The following is an 18,244-nucleotide window of genomic DNA, read 5'->3' on the forward strand; positions in this document are numbered from 1 at the left end:
AACACCACAGAAAGCAGCATGATTAGTTGAAAAAGTTAATTTGGAAGAACTATTTCTACATGAATTGAAAGTTACATTTTTTATAATTTTCACTATATTAAAAATAAAATTTTAATGTGAACTAATTAAGTTTTAAATAAGTTAGAAATTGCTCCTTATAATAGTTCAACTTTATAATACTCTGCATTAAACTGCTCCATTAAACTAATTAAGTTTGATTTCTTTTAAATACAATTTAAAAAATTTTTTTTCAATGTTGGATTTAAGAGAATAATTTTATTTTCCGTTTATTCCATTAAAGTGGATATAACATGAGTTGTGGTTCTCAGTTATTAGATTAAAATTAAGCATTCAAAACATTGTAACAAAAATTTAGCATAAAATGTGTCAAAAATTCACAAATTGATAATGCCAAACTGTTAATATTTGTACAGATTTGATTTTAATAAATTCTTAGTTATAATATTTTACACAAACAAGGTAATTTTTTTTCTACCTAATTTATTTTACTTATGCAGTTTGACAGATTTTTTCTTGGTCAGAATATTTCTTTAGAATGGAAGGTCAGCAACATTTGATTATTCATTCTTGTTGGTAACTTAAAGATTATTTTTCTCAGAACATAATCATAAAAATAATAGTTTGTAAGGTATATACTCTAATTTAAAATATAGACTTTTCAATATTTATGGTAAAAAATCTAAAATAAATTAAGTAGGTCTTTTGGGGTAATTTTATGCATCAGAAATGAACAAAATAATTTGGTTAAACAGTTAAATCAGTTATAAATGAAACTATTCTTTTTTTGTTAATAAAAATCTATAGTGTCCTATTAAAGATTAAGAATAGAAATTGACAATAAATATTGTTGGGTGTAGCTGAATTACATTTTATTTTTTAACTTTTTTGAGATAACTGATGATTGTAACATATGTAGAGTAATAAATTATGACAGTCAGCCTTATTATTATCATCATATTAATATGAAATCTCTTTTGATTCTTCAGTTTGCTTTATAAACAGTAACCATATTTTTTTACAACATTTTTGGATGCTTTTCCCACTACAAATCTATAATAAAATTGTATTTTAATCATAATTTAATGCTACTTTTTTTAAACTGTGTCTCCTACTTTAAGAAAAAAATACAAAGGGTTTAAGAAAAAAATACAAGATTAAAATTTCAGTAAAAATTTAAAAGAGTAGGGATTACTGACTAAAAGGATGAGAAAAGGTAGTCAGTCCCCATATTGAATAATCAGAATTGATTTCAAATGTGTCAGTGCTTTTATTGTCTGCTTTTATTCATCATAAAAAAGAAGACTTTTTCATCATTTAAAGTTTTTTGTGCCTCTGCATGTTGGTTCAATCAAAGTTGTATTAATTCAACAACTTAATGAAGGTTTTTTTTATTATATGTTTATTTCTCAAGATAAATAATTATTATAAATATATATTTATACACTTTATTATTACTTCATTGATTTATTTATAACAATGACAGCATTAAAAAATAGTATTTATATTAGTTCTCCATTTTGTTATTTATATTTTTAGTTATTTATTGGAACTGATTTGAATTTAAATTATCTGAGAATTAAAGTGGAGATTATTAAGTGGTAGCACATTACATTAGATTTGAGTCAAGAGGGAGGGGAAATTTGAGAACTGCAGGAAATCCTCTCCCTTCTCCCTTGAAATAAACATCCTGTCATTGACTCACTGTCTAGTGACTCTACTGCTGTATCCCTAATACATACAATTATCCCACTGAACTAGATATTGCAGTGCATGCATATGAGCAATCACACACACACACACACACACACACACACACACACACACACACACACACACACACACACACACACACACACACACACACACACACACACACACACACACACACACACACACACACACACACACACACACACACACACACATCAACCTCAAGCTTCTATTATGCTCTCTCACTCCACTAGGTTCACTATTCAAAATAGGAGTCTCAAAATGTATTTCAGTGTTTCTGAAAAAGTAAGAATTTTAGTAAGGTCCCTTTTCAATTTTGTAAAATAGTGACATAATACAACAAAACTATATACTGGAATTTATCTAGGTTCAGGCATTAATTGTAAATGTTATGGCTGACTTATGTAACCAAATCAGAATTCTGACTTTTTTCTTGTTGGTATGTTATACTATATTCTACAATTAATAAAATTAATTTAATAGAAGTATATCTTTCATGCTGCACTCCACTGGAAACATGTGCAGTCAGAGCAGGTAAGTTTGTATAGTGTGTTCTGTGTATAATAGTTCATTCACTCTTATTTATTGTTCTTAGTGCCACCTTATCTCCAAATTAAAAAAAAAAAGTTGTGAGCTACTTTCTTTGAATCTTTGTTTATAAATGCTAATGTTACAGTAACAGTTTATTTTTGTTAATATGACAACTGACAGAAAACATTAAAAGTTTTAAAAATGCTATTTTTATTAAACTTGTTTTTTCCTTTAAAAATTTTACGGATATACAGTCCCAACCTGGTAACTACACTTATAGGAATGAATGTCTATCTGTCAGCTTATTGTTGGTCCCTCTGTCACTAAGTTCTTGAATTCACACCTAAATGTTGTATCCAATTTTGATGAAACTATGTAAAAAAGGTATGTGATACTATTTTAAATTTTTGCTATGTTTCATTAGAAAAAAATGAAGATATACATGAGATATACCCAAGTTTTGGAATATAAAGCATAATTGTTGCACCATATTAATCTATATGAATGAAAACTTGCTGTATGAGCCTGTTTGCATTTGATTGTAAACAGGCTTATGGCCTGTCAGGATTGGATCTCTTAGGGTATTCTTATCCAGTGTATTTATTGCATTGAAGTTATCAGTTGTGTATAAAAATATCCTAGCATGTTTTGACAAATAACAAATAACAAAATTTAAAAATCATTCTTAAATGTTTCTGTATTTAATTGTAATATGAGTACTTTCAATATGTACAAGTAAAGAAATTTTGAATCCAGTCTGATTTTTGCCTACCTGATTTCCAAATACCCCAATTGAACATGCTGATGAAACTTGATCAGAGCCAAACCATACAGCTGCCAGACGTGCTGGTACACTAAGAATAAACACTTGAGATATTGCTACAATTGTGTGTCCTGCAAATGCAATAGCAAATCGGTCTGGTTGTGCAGATGCTACTTTCAACCACGATCCTAGACATGTTCCAAGTGCTCCAATAACTACAGCTACTCTTATACCCTGAAAAAAAGAAAAGTTATTAATTTCTTTTGGCATAATATACTTTTTTTTTCCTAATGTGTACATTATAATCTGTTCAACTAGTTAACACAATAAGCTTTCCCCATGGCTTAATGAATTGAGGAGGATATGTATGATGTAAATGAGATGTAGCCTTGTACAGACTGAGGCCAACCATTCCTGAGACTTCAACCAATACTAGACTGGTACCTACTGTCTAGTATTCAAATCCATATAAAAACAACTTTTAGTAGATTTTGTACTAGGATTCAAATCTCAGAACCTTTGACTTTGAAAATCGGCCATTAAACAACATTTTTCTTTTCTTTTCTTTTTCCTCTTTAGCTTCCAGTAATTACGATGCAGATATTACTTCAAAGGATGGATGAGGATGATATGTATGAGTATAAATGAAGTGTAGACTTGTACAGTCTCAGCTTGACCATTCCTGATATGTGTGTGGTTAATTGAAACTCAACTACCAAAGAAAACTGGTATCCATGATCTAGTATTCAAATCTGTATAAAAGTAACTGCCTTTAATAGGACTTGAATGCTAGAACTCTTGATTTCCAAATCAGATGATTCGGGAAGATGCATTCACCACTAGAACAACCTGGTGGGTTGGCCGTTAAACAACTGATTTGCGACAAGTTAACCACTAGACTAGCCCAGTGGGCTATATTATAGATTAAAATAATTTTACTGAAAGCAATATGGATATTTTTTTACATAGATTAGAGTACAATCCAACAGAATCTTATGTAATGACTAAAAAAATCTCTAGGTAAACTGTATAGAACTTTAGAACCAAAAATAGGCAAAATGTGTATGTCTCTTTGACTATGATTCGAATTAAAGTATTTACTTTATTTTAAAACTATGTTCATTATTTTATATTTTTGAATGATTGATTACTTATAATTTTATTATTATTATTATCAAAAACAGGATAGGTAAGTATTTTAATAACCAACATGAAATCATTAGGTAAAAAAAAAAAAAAATGTAACGGATAAAAATGTTCATTTTTGCTTCCTTGTATGAAGTAAAGGAAGTATTGTGATTGCGAAAAATTTGGTTTCCAGATTTCAATGAAAATATTCATTTTGACCATATCCATTGACTAGTTTCAGCGTGACGTCTGTACGTATGTATGTACGTGCATACGTATCTCGCATAACTCAAAAGTCATTAGCCATAGGATGTTTTAAATTTTGGATTTAGGACTGTTGTTGTATCTAGTTGTGCACCTCCCCTTTTGATTGCAATCAAAAGTCAATCATTGTGACAACTGATGAATGTGCTAGTGGATTGTAATGGAGAAACACGATTTTATTTTCTAGATGTGGTATTTTTTTAATCTACACATTCTTTTGCTACTTCAGCTATCTCACATAAGCTGTTTCACATACTTTTCTTCCAGCACGATTTTATGGATCTTTTCTACCATCTTGGGAGTCACCTGACTGGGGCGTCAGATAATACTGTAAGGATAGTACTATAAAATGCCAGTAACATATTAAACCTGCTGGCGCCATCTCTATGTCTGGCTGAAAACTTATCAGCCCACCCTCATTTTGTGTCACTTTTAAATAAAATAAACATTCATAATTAAGTACTGATTATTTCTATCTTTTGTCATGATGGCCTAATAATTTAACAAGGACTGTAAATTTGTTAAAATATTACATATTTATTTGATAAGATTTATTAACTACTGTCCAAGTTTTATCCTGAACTTTAAAATCTTATTTAATGCTCTCTAATTTAGATGGTTATATCTAGAATTACAGTAGATTCACCATAGAAGACTTGTAACAATATAATATAAAAGAAATAAGTAGTTTTAATTTTCAAAACAACTTACTTTTATAAAAGCTTATTCCCTAATACAGAACAAATGTTTTGAAGTTGTTCAAAACGAAACAATGAAACAACTTATTCATTCCATATTGATTTACTAAAATGATTATATTTGACACCCTAATGACAAACATAAAATTTTAGTCCAAGAATAAAATTAAACATTATGAAACATTCATAAATCTAAATTTAACTGTAAATTTAATTTAGTATATAACATTTTATTATGTATCAGATCATTTATAGAGTAGAGATACTAATGGCTACTTACTTCAATCGACATTTTAACAACGCAAACTACAAAATAATGAGCAATTTGCCTATATCAACAAGTGGGATGAGAATTGTAGATTCTGTTTGAAAGCAGATTATCTCTGGCACAAGAGTAATATAACTTGTAAAAATCCATTTATTTGAATCTCAGTTAACAAGTTAATTTTCAGTGAAAACAATGCAACTTTTGCTTTTGAGCTGGATACTTTTTTTTACTAAATTATATTTGTTAATACGTTTAAAAATTGCATACCTCTTTTTACTAATTTTACTCCTTGTTTTTTCATTTTTGGATTTCTTATTGTTTTGAGGTTTCTATGTTAAAACTTATTAGTAGTATCCTTATTATAAAAATTCTAAAACAATTAGATTTTAAAATGATTGTGTGTTAGGGAGATTGATTCTATTACATTAAAAAAAAAAAAAAAATGGTTGTGAATGAAGAAATATTGTGAAGATACTTCACCTCAAAGTGGTTTGAACTATATGTAACAATTTTTTTTTTAATAGATATTCTTAAGTTTATAAAGAATTACTGCACTAAAATATTTTTTTAAAAAGCAGTTCAAAAAGATAGTTCCACTTCTAAAACTGATTGATCCAGTGACTTGAAATATTATTTTAATGTATAAATAAAACAGGTTTGCAACAGGAGGAGTAGTTTTAACCTTTATTAATTAAATAATTACATAAAATTTTTAAAGAAATGTTTTTAAATAGTCCATAATCAGTCATCTGCGGAGTTTAAATACATTTTAATGATATCTTAAAACAGAATATTTTTCAATTCTTTCAGTTTATATGACTAAACAACTATTTAGTAAATAAGATTAGCCTTATTATTTTTCTTTTATATAAGAAACAAGTGAAACATAATGAAAGTTATAAAAGTAAAAATAACTTTCGACTTATCACTGAGAAGAGAAATTTTAAGCTCTATAAAAATGCTGAGAAAGTTATTAATATCAAAGATAGCTGCTTTAATTAGTACTTTAATATAAATTAAAAGGTAGTTTAGATTAAAAGAGACTGGATGAATCTGTGTATTCCTAAGAATTTTAACTTTAAAATTTTAATAAAATATAGAAGGATTCAAAAAACTCACAATACATTTTTTTCAGAAGAACACAAATAAATATACTGATTTTAATAGCTGTTTTTTCATTTATTATGTGAGGGAGCAGAATTAGGTCCAAAAGGCACTATACAATTTGTTTATTGTGAATACCTGAAGAGAAACCTATCCTACTCTGTCTGACCCTTTATTATTAATGATTGCTGGAACTTTCCTAACTAGGTTAAAAGTAATACACTCTGAAAGATTGCCCTAAAAAATATGGAAGCACTTCATAATCTTAATTTAACTTCTCTTGTTTAAGAAAGATGTTATTACTGTTTATTTTATGACCTCAGACAACAGTTAAACATGTCTTTTAAAAAGGAAGTCAAGATAAATGAAATATGATGTATGAACATACAGAATGAAAACAATGAATAGCTACATCAATATATTAAATCTACATTACTAACCAATCAGTCACTGCAACTGCAATAAAGCTAACACTGACTCAAAATCCAAAATTAAACTAAACAGTTTAATTAATTCTAATATTAAGTAATTTAAATGTAAGAAGCTTGAATTAAAATATTTAGAATTAAACTAGGAATATGTGTCTAAATATAAACACAGCAGATAAAAAATTATCATATCTTGTTAACACTGAAATATTGATGCAAACAACATAGAAAAAAAAGATATTATGTGTATTTCTGGTAAGTACGAGTACTATGCACAAGAATGTGATCTCTAGAGGCCGAAACTTCATATAAGTTCATCCTAAACAAACCAAATATACATAGATGTTTCTAGACTGATCAACGTCCAATATCATTTCTCAAGCCATGATCAATTGATCTGGTTTATTTGTTGTTTCTGAAGTTTACAGTTTTAAATAATTTTATATTATGATTTTCATGGAAAAAATTACAATAGCTGAATTTATTCCACAAAAAGGTTTCGGTTATGGTTCTGTAGAAAGCATTATCTATCTCATTAATATCTACTCGTATGTTTTGATACTCAATACAGTTCTACATTATTGCATGAAGAGAGTGAATGAAACCTGGCACTCCCATATTAACTTTAAAATTAAACTGATATGAGCTCAAGTTCAGTATTTTCAAATGACATCAGACTAAAATGGGTATAGTTTCAAAAACAAATTTATTATTATAATTGATCTTGAGCTTTTTCATATAATTTTGTCAATGCCAATTGAAATTTGTAGATAAAAAATTGAGTGTTCCAAGTCATAACAGTTCTATGTACAGTTCTTATGTCAGTATCTGTCATAAAGTAATACAAGCCACAAAAATTGCACAGTTATTCTCAAAATTTCAATCTTACTATATTAGGGTTATATATTTTTAAGGAAAGCGAGGAGTTTCAATGGACTTTACTAAACTGAACCCACATTGTTAGCAAGCTAAGCCCACCTAACTGTAGTTGAATATTCAACTCTAAAAAGGTACCTTAACTTCATTAACAAGAGAGGTTAGTTATATATGATTAACATCACTACTCTCAGTGAAAGCAAATCAGATTAGTGTCACTGTAACCTCAGGTGCTGTAAATAATATTGCTGTCAGTTAAGAAAATGTTTGTTTTTTAACCTGAAGAAATAACATCAATTAATAAAAAATGTGTAACTGTATGAATCAAAACAGTTAAAAAATTTAATGAGTAATGACAATATAGCAATAAATTACAGTTTAACTGAAACTGATAATGACAGATGTCTTGTTAAAATGAACAACAACAACATATTCCTAAGAAATAATTCTCAAATACAGTACAGCATATTTCTTTAGGTGAAATAAAATAGTTGTTCTGTATAGTACTTATTAACTGATTCAACTGAAACTGATGTCAAGACAGATATTGTAATAGGAAAAGTCGGTATAATAGTGAATTAAAATTAAAAAAATACAATTTTCAGTTTACAAACTATTTTTAAAAAGAATAACTTTTATAAATCCTTAAATAAATTTGTTTGAAAAAAAATAGATTTAAGGAAAAGAAATAATACATTTTAAGAAAATGCCCTAAATCAAAGGGCATTGTAGTAGAACTGGTTAATTTATAAATCTTTAGAAATTTATATTTGCAAAGCATCAAGATAGGTAAAAACAGTATCATTATTATATTATAGTTTTCAATGAAAAGTAAATTTTTCATTTTTAAAATTGCAATAATAAAAGATTTAATGGCGGTATAAATGTCCTGGATATGTTAAAATTTGAGTGTGCCTATTTTGTTATTTAAAAAAGAATGTGTGTAAAGAGACTGATAACAGATTTGTATTGTTAGGTTATTATAATTATAATAGGATTGTAGTTTTATCTGAAGTAAAGATATATTAAAAATTATGTAGCATTAAATAGCTAATTATATGTAAAATAATATTTAAATAATTCTAACAAGCAGTTCCTTCAAACTCAGATCTGGGTGGTGTTAGGTAATAATATTATAAATGTTAGTGATTAAAAATAATCAATAAAATACAGTGGTTGGATTGCTGTGTTTTGTTTCGGTCCACTTTATATTTAAAAACAGTGAGCCTGGTAAAAGTAGTCTATTAAAATGTGAGTCTGGGTTATGAAACTCTCTAAGTCTAGGTACACTCAATCGTCTTGTACTTGTGTTAGTTTTAAAAATACAGTTCTTAAATGGAATTCACGTATAGGTTAGATATGTTAGTATACAATAACAGTGATAATATTTTTATGTTTTTCTTTTTAGGAAAAATATGAGGTGAATAAGGGAAATTTAATTATGTATTCATGAAATACAATGTTATTTATTCATGGTTATTATTTATAAAGTTATTGCACTGCATATTTAGCAACCATCAATAATGAAATCTTTATTGTCTATCATCTTTTATATGCATCTAATATAAAATCAAATTCTGCATTACCACAAATAGCACCATATTCTTTTATTTGGAAAATTCAATCATTAATCTTCTGATTCAAGATAAGATCAACATCTTTGAAGAAGGAATCATGCAAAAATCCATCTACAACATTTAGAACTTCTTCATCCTTCAACGAAAAATGGTGATAAATATTTCATTTAATGTTAAGGCAACTGAAATGATGTATTCTTTAATGAATATTTGATAAATATATTTGCATTATAGATTAAATATTTGGTTTTAAATCATATTAAATCAAAAATCAAATTAAATCAGTTAATAAAATTCTTTCAAAACAACAGCTAAAGACATTGAATATCAATTCATTAATTACTTACAAACAATTTTTATTATATAATATTTTCTAGCATTACAAGAGTACATTTATAATTTTATGAAGATATGCAAATAAATAATTGGGTATAACTAATGAACCATTTATGATGCTGCCGTTGAACTAAATTTAAAAAATGATTATAGTATCATTAATAATATACATACTATAGCTAATACAGTTAAATTATTCTCTGTTTAATAACAGCATTAATATTAATGGTTCTCATTAAAATAAATTTATAACATTACCAGAAAAATATGTTTTTTTTCTTTATCTTTTCTTCTATTCCTTCTATATCATTTAGTTTGGAAAAATAAGGGAAAATGTTCAACGCAGGATGGCTAAAGTTTTTTTATTTATTTTTATTACAACGATCTTGTCATACAGAAGCACAACTGATAAAACACATTTGGAAACATGTATTTTAAATATAACAATATTTTTAAACATGGAAGATGAAGTAAATGACATGATTGGTGAAAAAAAATGACAGATCCTTTTTGGAGATTTAATTCAAGACTAGCTTGCCTAGAAGCCAGCATGTCAATCACTACATCAGCTGACCAAATATTGCCATCTATAGTACCTGTTTGGTAAAGGACAAAACCTGTTTTTATTTTTGTTTCGTCAAAAAAAATCTTCATCCCTCAAAAATTAAGTAACATTTTTTTTTAAATTTGGACTCGGAGAAGAGGTATAGATAAAAATTTTAAGCCTATATAAAAAAGAAATCCAGGATTCAATGATCATTCTAACTTGTAAAATGCTTCCATGAAATCTTAAATACTGCCATATTTAAATATTTTTATAACTGATGCAATATTAAAAAAACGTTGTTGGAAAATATATTTTATAATTATTTGACCATTTCTATTACTTTCTTCAAGTAATATTACAGGAAATAGAAATTCAGGAAATTGACAGGGTACTGCTGACAATACTAGACAGGAATAAGGTCAAACGTGTTGACAAGTGCATAGAAGTGGAGGGACGTCATTTTCAACATCTTGAGTAAATTATTATGTTTGCCAATAAACAATTATTTATAGACAAAACTAAGTAATGGGGCTACTTTTAAGTTAACTACTTGTTTATTTTTTGATAATAGCAAAAGGTTTTCTTACTGTTAGGATACGAACAAGAGCGATAGTGACAGTTAAGAAAAGAGTGGATAGAACGAGTAAGTGAGAAGTGAAATACAAGGAGAACGGGAGATGCGTTTTCAGCGGTGAAAAGAAAATAAGAAGAGGCATGCTTGAAAACGTGACAGTATATGTTTTACATTTTTTTTTTACAGTTCAGTAATTCTGAAATCGAGCTCACTCGTCTAATATGCGACAGTAACACAAAACTCATATCGTCATTCAATATTTTTTAAATATTTGGTTGATAATGTACACGGAGATAAAAGTCGTAGAAAACTACTTGAGAAAAAATGGTATATTCTCATTACAAACGATTTTTTTTGTTGTAAAATTCATTTTCATTATTATTAATTTAGGGAAAATGGAAATCTCAAAATTATATATAATTTTAGAAATGATTTTAAAATAATCTAACAAAACAGGACGAAATTGTGTTTAGTTAGATGAAAAATTGAACCCCGGTATCTACAATATGTCAGTCGCTATTTCTACCAATTGAACTGTACTGCAGACTGATACTGATAAAACTTATCAAGTATTTGTTTAAATTATAATTTTTCATATTAAGCTAAGTACACACGTAGACTCTTGCGCCGTAGCCAAGAATAGTCGAAAGGTTTTTGGCACGTGCGAAATGAGAGTATAATATACACATTCATTACTAGGTGCATGCTTGTATCTTAAAGTAGTCTCACAAGCTTACAATACAGATTACAACACTTCGCACAGTTTTAAAATACTAGTCTTAACCGGATGACTGCATATAGCAAATTTGCCAAAGGTTTTTGGAGATAGTGTAATAAAGTCTATTCCATAGTATTATTGAACCTACTGTAAAAACAGATCATAAAAGAAATATAAATAGTTGTAATATATAAATGTAGTGCAAATTTAATACTTGGTGTTATATAATTTCTGAAATGTATTCCAAAGTAAGAAAACCTATGTGATCTCACATGCAGTCAGAAAGTAGAGCTCGTTGCAAACCATAATAAGTTTGTCCTTGAAGTGACAACATATTTTCGGCGGTGGGGGTATGCATTCGTTCAGATATTTCTTCGTTTTCGTAGTGTGTTTATTGCTGTGTCTGTTGAGTGTGGGTCTACGTGAATGTATTATATTAGTTTTGTGAAAACTTCGTATTTTCTTTTCTTTACGAAAATTATCGGCGTCGTTACAATTTTTTATTTTCTACATTTTCTGTTAACGAATTCCGTTTCTTTAGATTAAAATAAGTTTAACGTAGGATAGTACTATAATTTCACTTTATTATTATGGAAAGTGAAAGTAGTAGAGTACACAAGAAATAATTGGAGCGCGTAAACTTATCCATAGCCAGACAGGAAAAGTTGTGTTTAATGTCTTTAACTTTATGACAAAGAAGGCGCAAGGTGGACCTTGCTTCCTTCTTAAACAAGTTCAGAAACGTGTCGGCCAAGCTAAGAGAATTTCATCAGTAGTATTCAAAAAATTTTAAACGAAGCAAAAACATCATAATTTTCACATTAATAAAAGTGAACGCTTTATACTTTGATCGCTACTAATGGTCGTAAAAGAGAAAATCAATTTTCCCCAAGGAAGCTTTTGGGTTTTATGGATTATTATTAAAGACATGGGGTTCATATGGAAAAAACTACAGATAACAGAAAAAGTTTAGTAGAAAAATTAGAAAATCGGAAACTGAGGCTAAGTTAATTAAGAACTATTGAAGAAAGAGTATGTAACCTAAACAGACCTATAATTTACATGGACGAATCCTTTGCACATCCCAGTCATACCAAACCAGTATCGTAGTGTCGGCTCTGACTGCAACCTTGCTGCTCCGAACAGAATGCTACTCCACCGAACGGGTGGTTCTATAGGCAAGCGTGCTTGCATTGTTCATGCCGGTACCAAAAATGATTTTGTCAAGAACGCGCTTCTTATATTTAAATATGGAATCAAAACAGGAAATTACCATGACTATTTGAATTCTGTTAATTATGAGCGGTGGGTAAAACAATTAATTCCTAATCTTCCCTCTAACTCAGTCATCCTCATAGATAATGCTTCGTACCATAACGTCCATCTGAACCGCGCTCCAAATTGTTTTTTTTTCCTGTTAGCTTCCGGGAATTATTGTTCAGGTATTACTTCAGAGAATGAATGAGGATGATATGTACGGGTGTAAATGAAGTGTAGTCTTGTACAGTCTCAATTCGACCATTCCTGAGATGTGTGGTTAATTGAAACCCAACCACCAAAGAACACCGGTATACACAATCTAGTATTCAAATCCGTATAAAAGTAACTGCCTTTACTAGGACTTGAACGCTGGAACTCTCTACTTCCAAGTCAGCTGATTTGGGAAGACGCGTTCACCACTAGACCATCCCGGTGGGTTACGCTCCAAATTCTAACACGCGAAAAGCAGATATAATCGATTGGCTTATAGAAAGTATCGTGTCATTTACGAGTATAATTTTGAAACCAGAACTGTACAGTTTAATAAAATTGCATAAACCGCGTGTTACATTATTTAAAATCGATTCGTCACTAAAACGAATAAATCTTTCTTTCAAGTAACGAAATCCAGCACCATATTTATCCATCGTCTCAACAAAATTTTCGAAAAGTTCTGGTTTATATGTAGTGACGGTAGAAGAATCATTTCCCTGTTAACTAGAGGGGAATGTCGAATACTTTTCTGTCTAACCGTAAGTGCTTTACGTTTGGAAATTCCTTCCTGATATAATGAGTCTTGTTGTTTCTGCCCAATTCGCACAAAAAGCAACAAAATTTAGTGTAAACAAGCTGCAAACCCATTTATATCGTAATAACGTTTAAAATTGCAACATATAATTTGTACTTGTACTTAATTCTTTCTAACATGATTTTCCAACTGTCATGTTTTTTCATAATGGCTCCATGAGACTGTTAACTGTGGATAAGGCACAGAAGGAAATTTGTTTCCAATGTGTAAAAAGACTGCCTTTAAACTAGCTTTGAATAATTAATGACTAGTCTCCATTTAGCAGAGTTAAATCCTCGTTGCAAGACATTCATGACAGCATACAAATTTTTACTATATAATAAATTATTTTCTTCAGAATACAAATCTTGAAACATTTCCTGACTCTTACGAAAGAAACACTTTAGTATCAGTGTGGAAGCCGCAACGTGAAAGCCGGAAAATTAATGTTTGGTGTGCGTTGATGCTTAAGAAGTGATCGGACCATTCTTCACCGAACTGACGGTTACTAGCGCTAGTTATCTAGACATGTTACAGGAATATGCATTAGCACAAATCGAACATCGGCAATTCAACGTCTACTTCCAACAAGATGGCGCACCGCCACACTGGGGTTTACTTACATGTTAGGGACTTACTACATGAACAATTTCCTCAACGTTGGATCGACCGTGATGGACCATTTCCCTAGTCACCTCGATCCCCTGACGTTACGCTACTGTATTTCTTTCTTTGGGTGTTTGTCGAAGGCAGAGTTTACGCAACAAAGGTTCTCAACATCAATAAACTAAAATGAAGAATCGAAGGTGTAATTAATGGAATAATTCCAGATATTCAATCCAGATAATCGATTATTGAAGTTAATAAGTGTTGTAAACAAAACTGTTTGAAATAACTGTCTGTTCAACAATAAAAACATTCGTGTAAATACATTGCTTTGTTATGTTTTTAGTAACACTTAAAATAAGCTGAATAATTTATGATCATCCGGTGTAATCTATCTATAGATAGCATTCATCTGTTAATAAAAGAGCTTAAATTACATTCTTACAATGAAATTTATTATCAAATTCTATGAGAAAATAAAAATATTATCCGAATTATTAGATAGTTTGGAGTTGAAAACGGAAGCAATGAATACTATCCGAATCTATGTTATCAAATATAACGTCAACCTGGAGTTGTATTAGAAAGAATCAATTTGGCGTACGGTGAAATTGTTGTTAGAAAATTAATAGGGTGTGAGAGCTATGAAGCGTATATTAAAGTAACTGCATGCTTGTTGCACCTGTATCATTTGGAATAAATACACCTGAATAAATTACATGAAAATATACCGACACATACTTGTAATTACCTGAACCATTTTAAATAATAAAATGATATGTAATGTTTAAACTACAAATGTCTTCATTCATCTGCAATTTCGGTTATCTATCGGGTAACTGACCACGACGTGACTGCTAAGAAAACAAACGTATGATGTACCAAAAACTTGTCAATTAGGTCTGTAAAAAAATATACATTCATTTTTTACATCAATTTTTTATTAATAATTCAAAAGAGCTTAGGTTTGTTTTTTAAATGCAACTTTTATCATGTCTTCCATGGGCTCTAATTTAAAGTTTATACATTCATTGGACTGAGATGTTGATTTTATGCAGGACACTGAAAAATTTGTTAAAAAAACAATAATTCAGTTAAATTATACTCTAATCAAACGATAAAATCACTTTTGTCGATGACAGTAAAGAAATTTTACGTATAGAACATCAGGGCTTAAAATAACAGTCTTAGATAAGAAATATCAAGCGTTTGCCATAAATATGTGTAGGAGGAATACAAGATTAACATAGTTAAAACTCGTAATCTAATATTTTCACTTAGGCCTGTAAGATGGCTTCAAAGACCACCTGTACTGAATAGCTCTGTCAACCTACTTTACATATGCTTTCTATAAACAATCTGTCTGAAAACATAAATTTGGTAATAACCTCCAGAATTCTTCAAGGAATTAATTGGAACTAATCAAGGAGTTAATTGTCCAGCTTATAGAAATTAATTAGCTTATAAAATTAATTGTCTAATTAAAAAAAATGATAAATTCCCTCTATTTCAAATACAGCACTTTTATTGCAGTTAACCCGATTTATTACAGGTAGAATATAGGGATGCGTGGTTCTACTCTCTATAGTGTTCATGTGTTAAATACTAGCGATTTTCGTAATAAAATTTTCTATAAACTTTACAGCGACGGTTCTGCCAAACTCTACGGCAATGTGAACTGTTGAGGGAAGGAACTGACCAAAACTCCTTTAAAATGATTCTTAGGCGAAGACCTCTCTCTTATGTCACATAGGTTTTGAGTAACAGCTGAAAGAAATGCCGAGAAGCAATGTAAACGCATAGATGGACGAGCGAAAGAATACAATAAAGCGTAAGTTGATTAGCAGGAATTCTAAAAAACGAATATGGAATCCTATCCAAAGGGAAAGGTGAAGTGATTGATAATTATTCTCCAGGAGAAACTGGATAGAGTATTCCAAAATTATCGCAAAGTTCTCAAATAACTCCATAAAATATTAAGAGTAAAATAGAAACATGCTTTATATACGAGTACTTATTCAACGATTTTATTTCTATAGTAGAGAGCTTTTCAATATTATTATAACACTGCATTTATCTTCTGACATTGCATTAGCTTTTGCTGTTGAACTGGAAGATCAACATATACCTTTAATTAGAAAACAACAGTGAAGTAATTTATTTTCAGTTACATTTTAATGATTGTTAGAGAAAATTTTATTTATATACTATTTGTCAGCTCTATAATTTCTCATTTATAATAGTAGTTTATTGTGTGACGGGTTAACACCTACGCAACGACAGACGTAGATAGTCAATATTGTAGCAACTTGTTGGCTCAGTGAATAATTTAACGCCCGTTTACTATTATATTTTATAGGAGTCTGAACACGGATGAAATTACTGTATGCACGTTTATTCATGCTTAATCTTTTGATAAATGTTTTTACCTGCTCATATAACTTTAGATTTTCAGCTGAAATAATCTAAACATCTTTTCACGACACGATTAAAAAAATTATATTGCACAATATCTACCGTGGTAGTCAGCTTTTAAGAGCGTACACGATCTAGATTTAACTAGATTGAATTTCATGATAGTTCAATTCAGTGCAATAAACTGTTCAGTGTAAAACAGAGGCGGATGCAGACTGATTTTTTTTATGGTCCTTTTTTTTAAAACGATCGGACTTCTGTTTTCCAGTTAAGTTCGCTAATGAAATAATGACCTGTTATATAATATGCAGTTAAAATTATAATACTTTTAGCGTAAGAATTATCTTATATAACCAAAGTACTGTTGTACAGTGTGGGCTGCCATGTTAATTTATTTGTCTTAAATTAAGCAATATCTTAAAACATGTAGGCTGATTCAGGAGAAAAGGAAAATAATTTGGGAACTAATACTAGACCATGAAATAGGGGAAAATATTCATACAAACATACGTCCGAAAACGCTTTGTTATTGAGTTATGGCTAGTGAAAAATTTCGCCCGGATTTCAGTTCCCTCGGTGAAATGAAGTCATACTAAAATTTTTAGGGCGTTATATGAGGGGTAAACTTAATCGTTTCTTATCATCTGAAAAATCGAATAAAACAGGGGATGTTTCCCGTAGTTTCCAGATATTCACGTAAAACAGAAATATTTGGTTGACGAAAATCAGGTTTTTTTAGGTTTAAAATACAATAACTTTGTTAAATTACTAATAAATGCATAAATTTTATTACCAAAACTGTAAGAAAATTTAATTTTGAGAAAATAGATGTAATAAAGTCTATGAAAAAAATACATTTTAATTATTAAAAAAAAAATTAAAAAAGTGTTTTTAATACAATAAATTTAAAACTTAGAAAATTAAAATACTTTTAACTTAGCTTAAAATAAAAAAAAATACTCACTGTGGCTTATACTGTATTAATTTACAATAAGTGTTCAAAATATGAAATTTTCTATCATTTATCGTAAATTAAGTCCTAAAAGAGTTAGGTAAAAATATTATAAACACCATTGTGTTTAAGTAATCTTTACTTTATGTTTTTCCTGATTTTTATGTCCTACCACAGAGAAATACCAGTTTTCACTAGCACAAGAAATGTTGCACAAGCACATAATTTATTTATCCAATAGTCAAAGGAAAAAGAAAGAATGTAGCCAAAGGAACAATTTGAATCTGCTTAATTTTTGCTCCCTTGAAATATTTCCTGCAGAAGACACTTAAGAAAAACTATTTGAAAGTGGAGTTCCATCTTGTAGTTAAAAAAACGTTTTGAAAATTTTATAGTCTAAAATTTTTTATTTTATATTTTAATCCTGAGTGAACACTTTCAAAAGAAAGCAAATTCTGGACAGAGGTAGTGTGCCCTATTACTCCCTCAAATATTTTAATTTAAAAGATTAGCTAGAATTCAATAATAGAGATTTAGATAAATTATCCATCCTTGTTTTAAAGCTGTTTGACATTTTCAGCTGGTTAGTGAACATAGAGAAAATAACAAATCGAAGCTAATTATTGGTAATTTTTTTCAGTTTCAGATTGAAAGACTTCA

At 29.2% G+C, this 18,244-nt stretch overlaps 1 protein-coding gene across 3 annotated transcripts in view; it reads right to left on the minus strand.

Annotated features, from left to right (window-relative positions):
• The window catches only part of HisT (Histamine transporter), a 239,010-nt gene that overhangs the window by 24,991 nt on the left and 195,775 nt on the right, over positions 1 to 18,244 (minus strand). For all 3 annotated transcript variants that reach the window (XM_075360915.1, XM_075360916.1, XM_075360914.1), the window contains one exon: positions 3,056 to 3,280. In XM_075360915.1, coding sequence (XP_075217030.1) covers positions 3,056 to 3,280 — 225 coding nt within the window. The remainder of the gene's footprint in view (positions 1 to 3,055; positions 3,281 to 18,244) is intronic.

This window comes from Lycorma delicatula, chromosome 3 (genome assembly GCF_047948215.1).
Source record: "Lycorma delicatula isolate Av1 chromosome 3, ASM4794821v1, whole genome shotgun sequence".
Classification (NCBI taxonomy): Eukaryota; Metazoa; Arthropoda; class Insecta; order Hemiptera; family Fulgoridae; genus Lycorma; species Lycorma delicatula.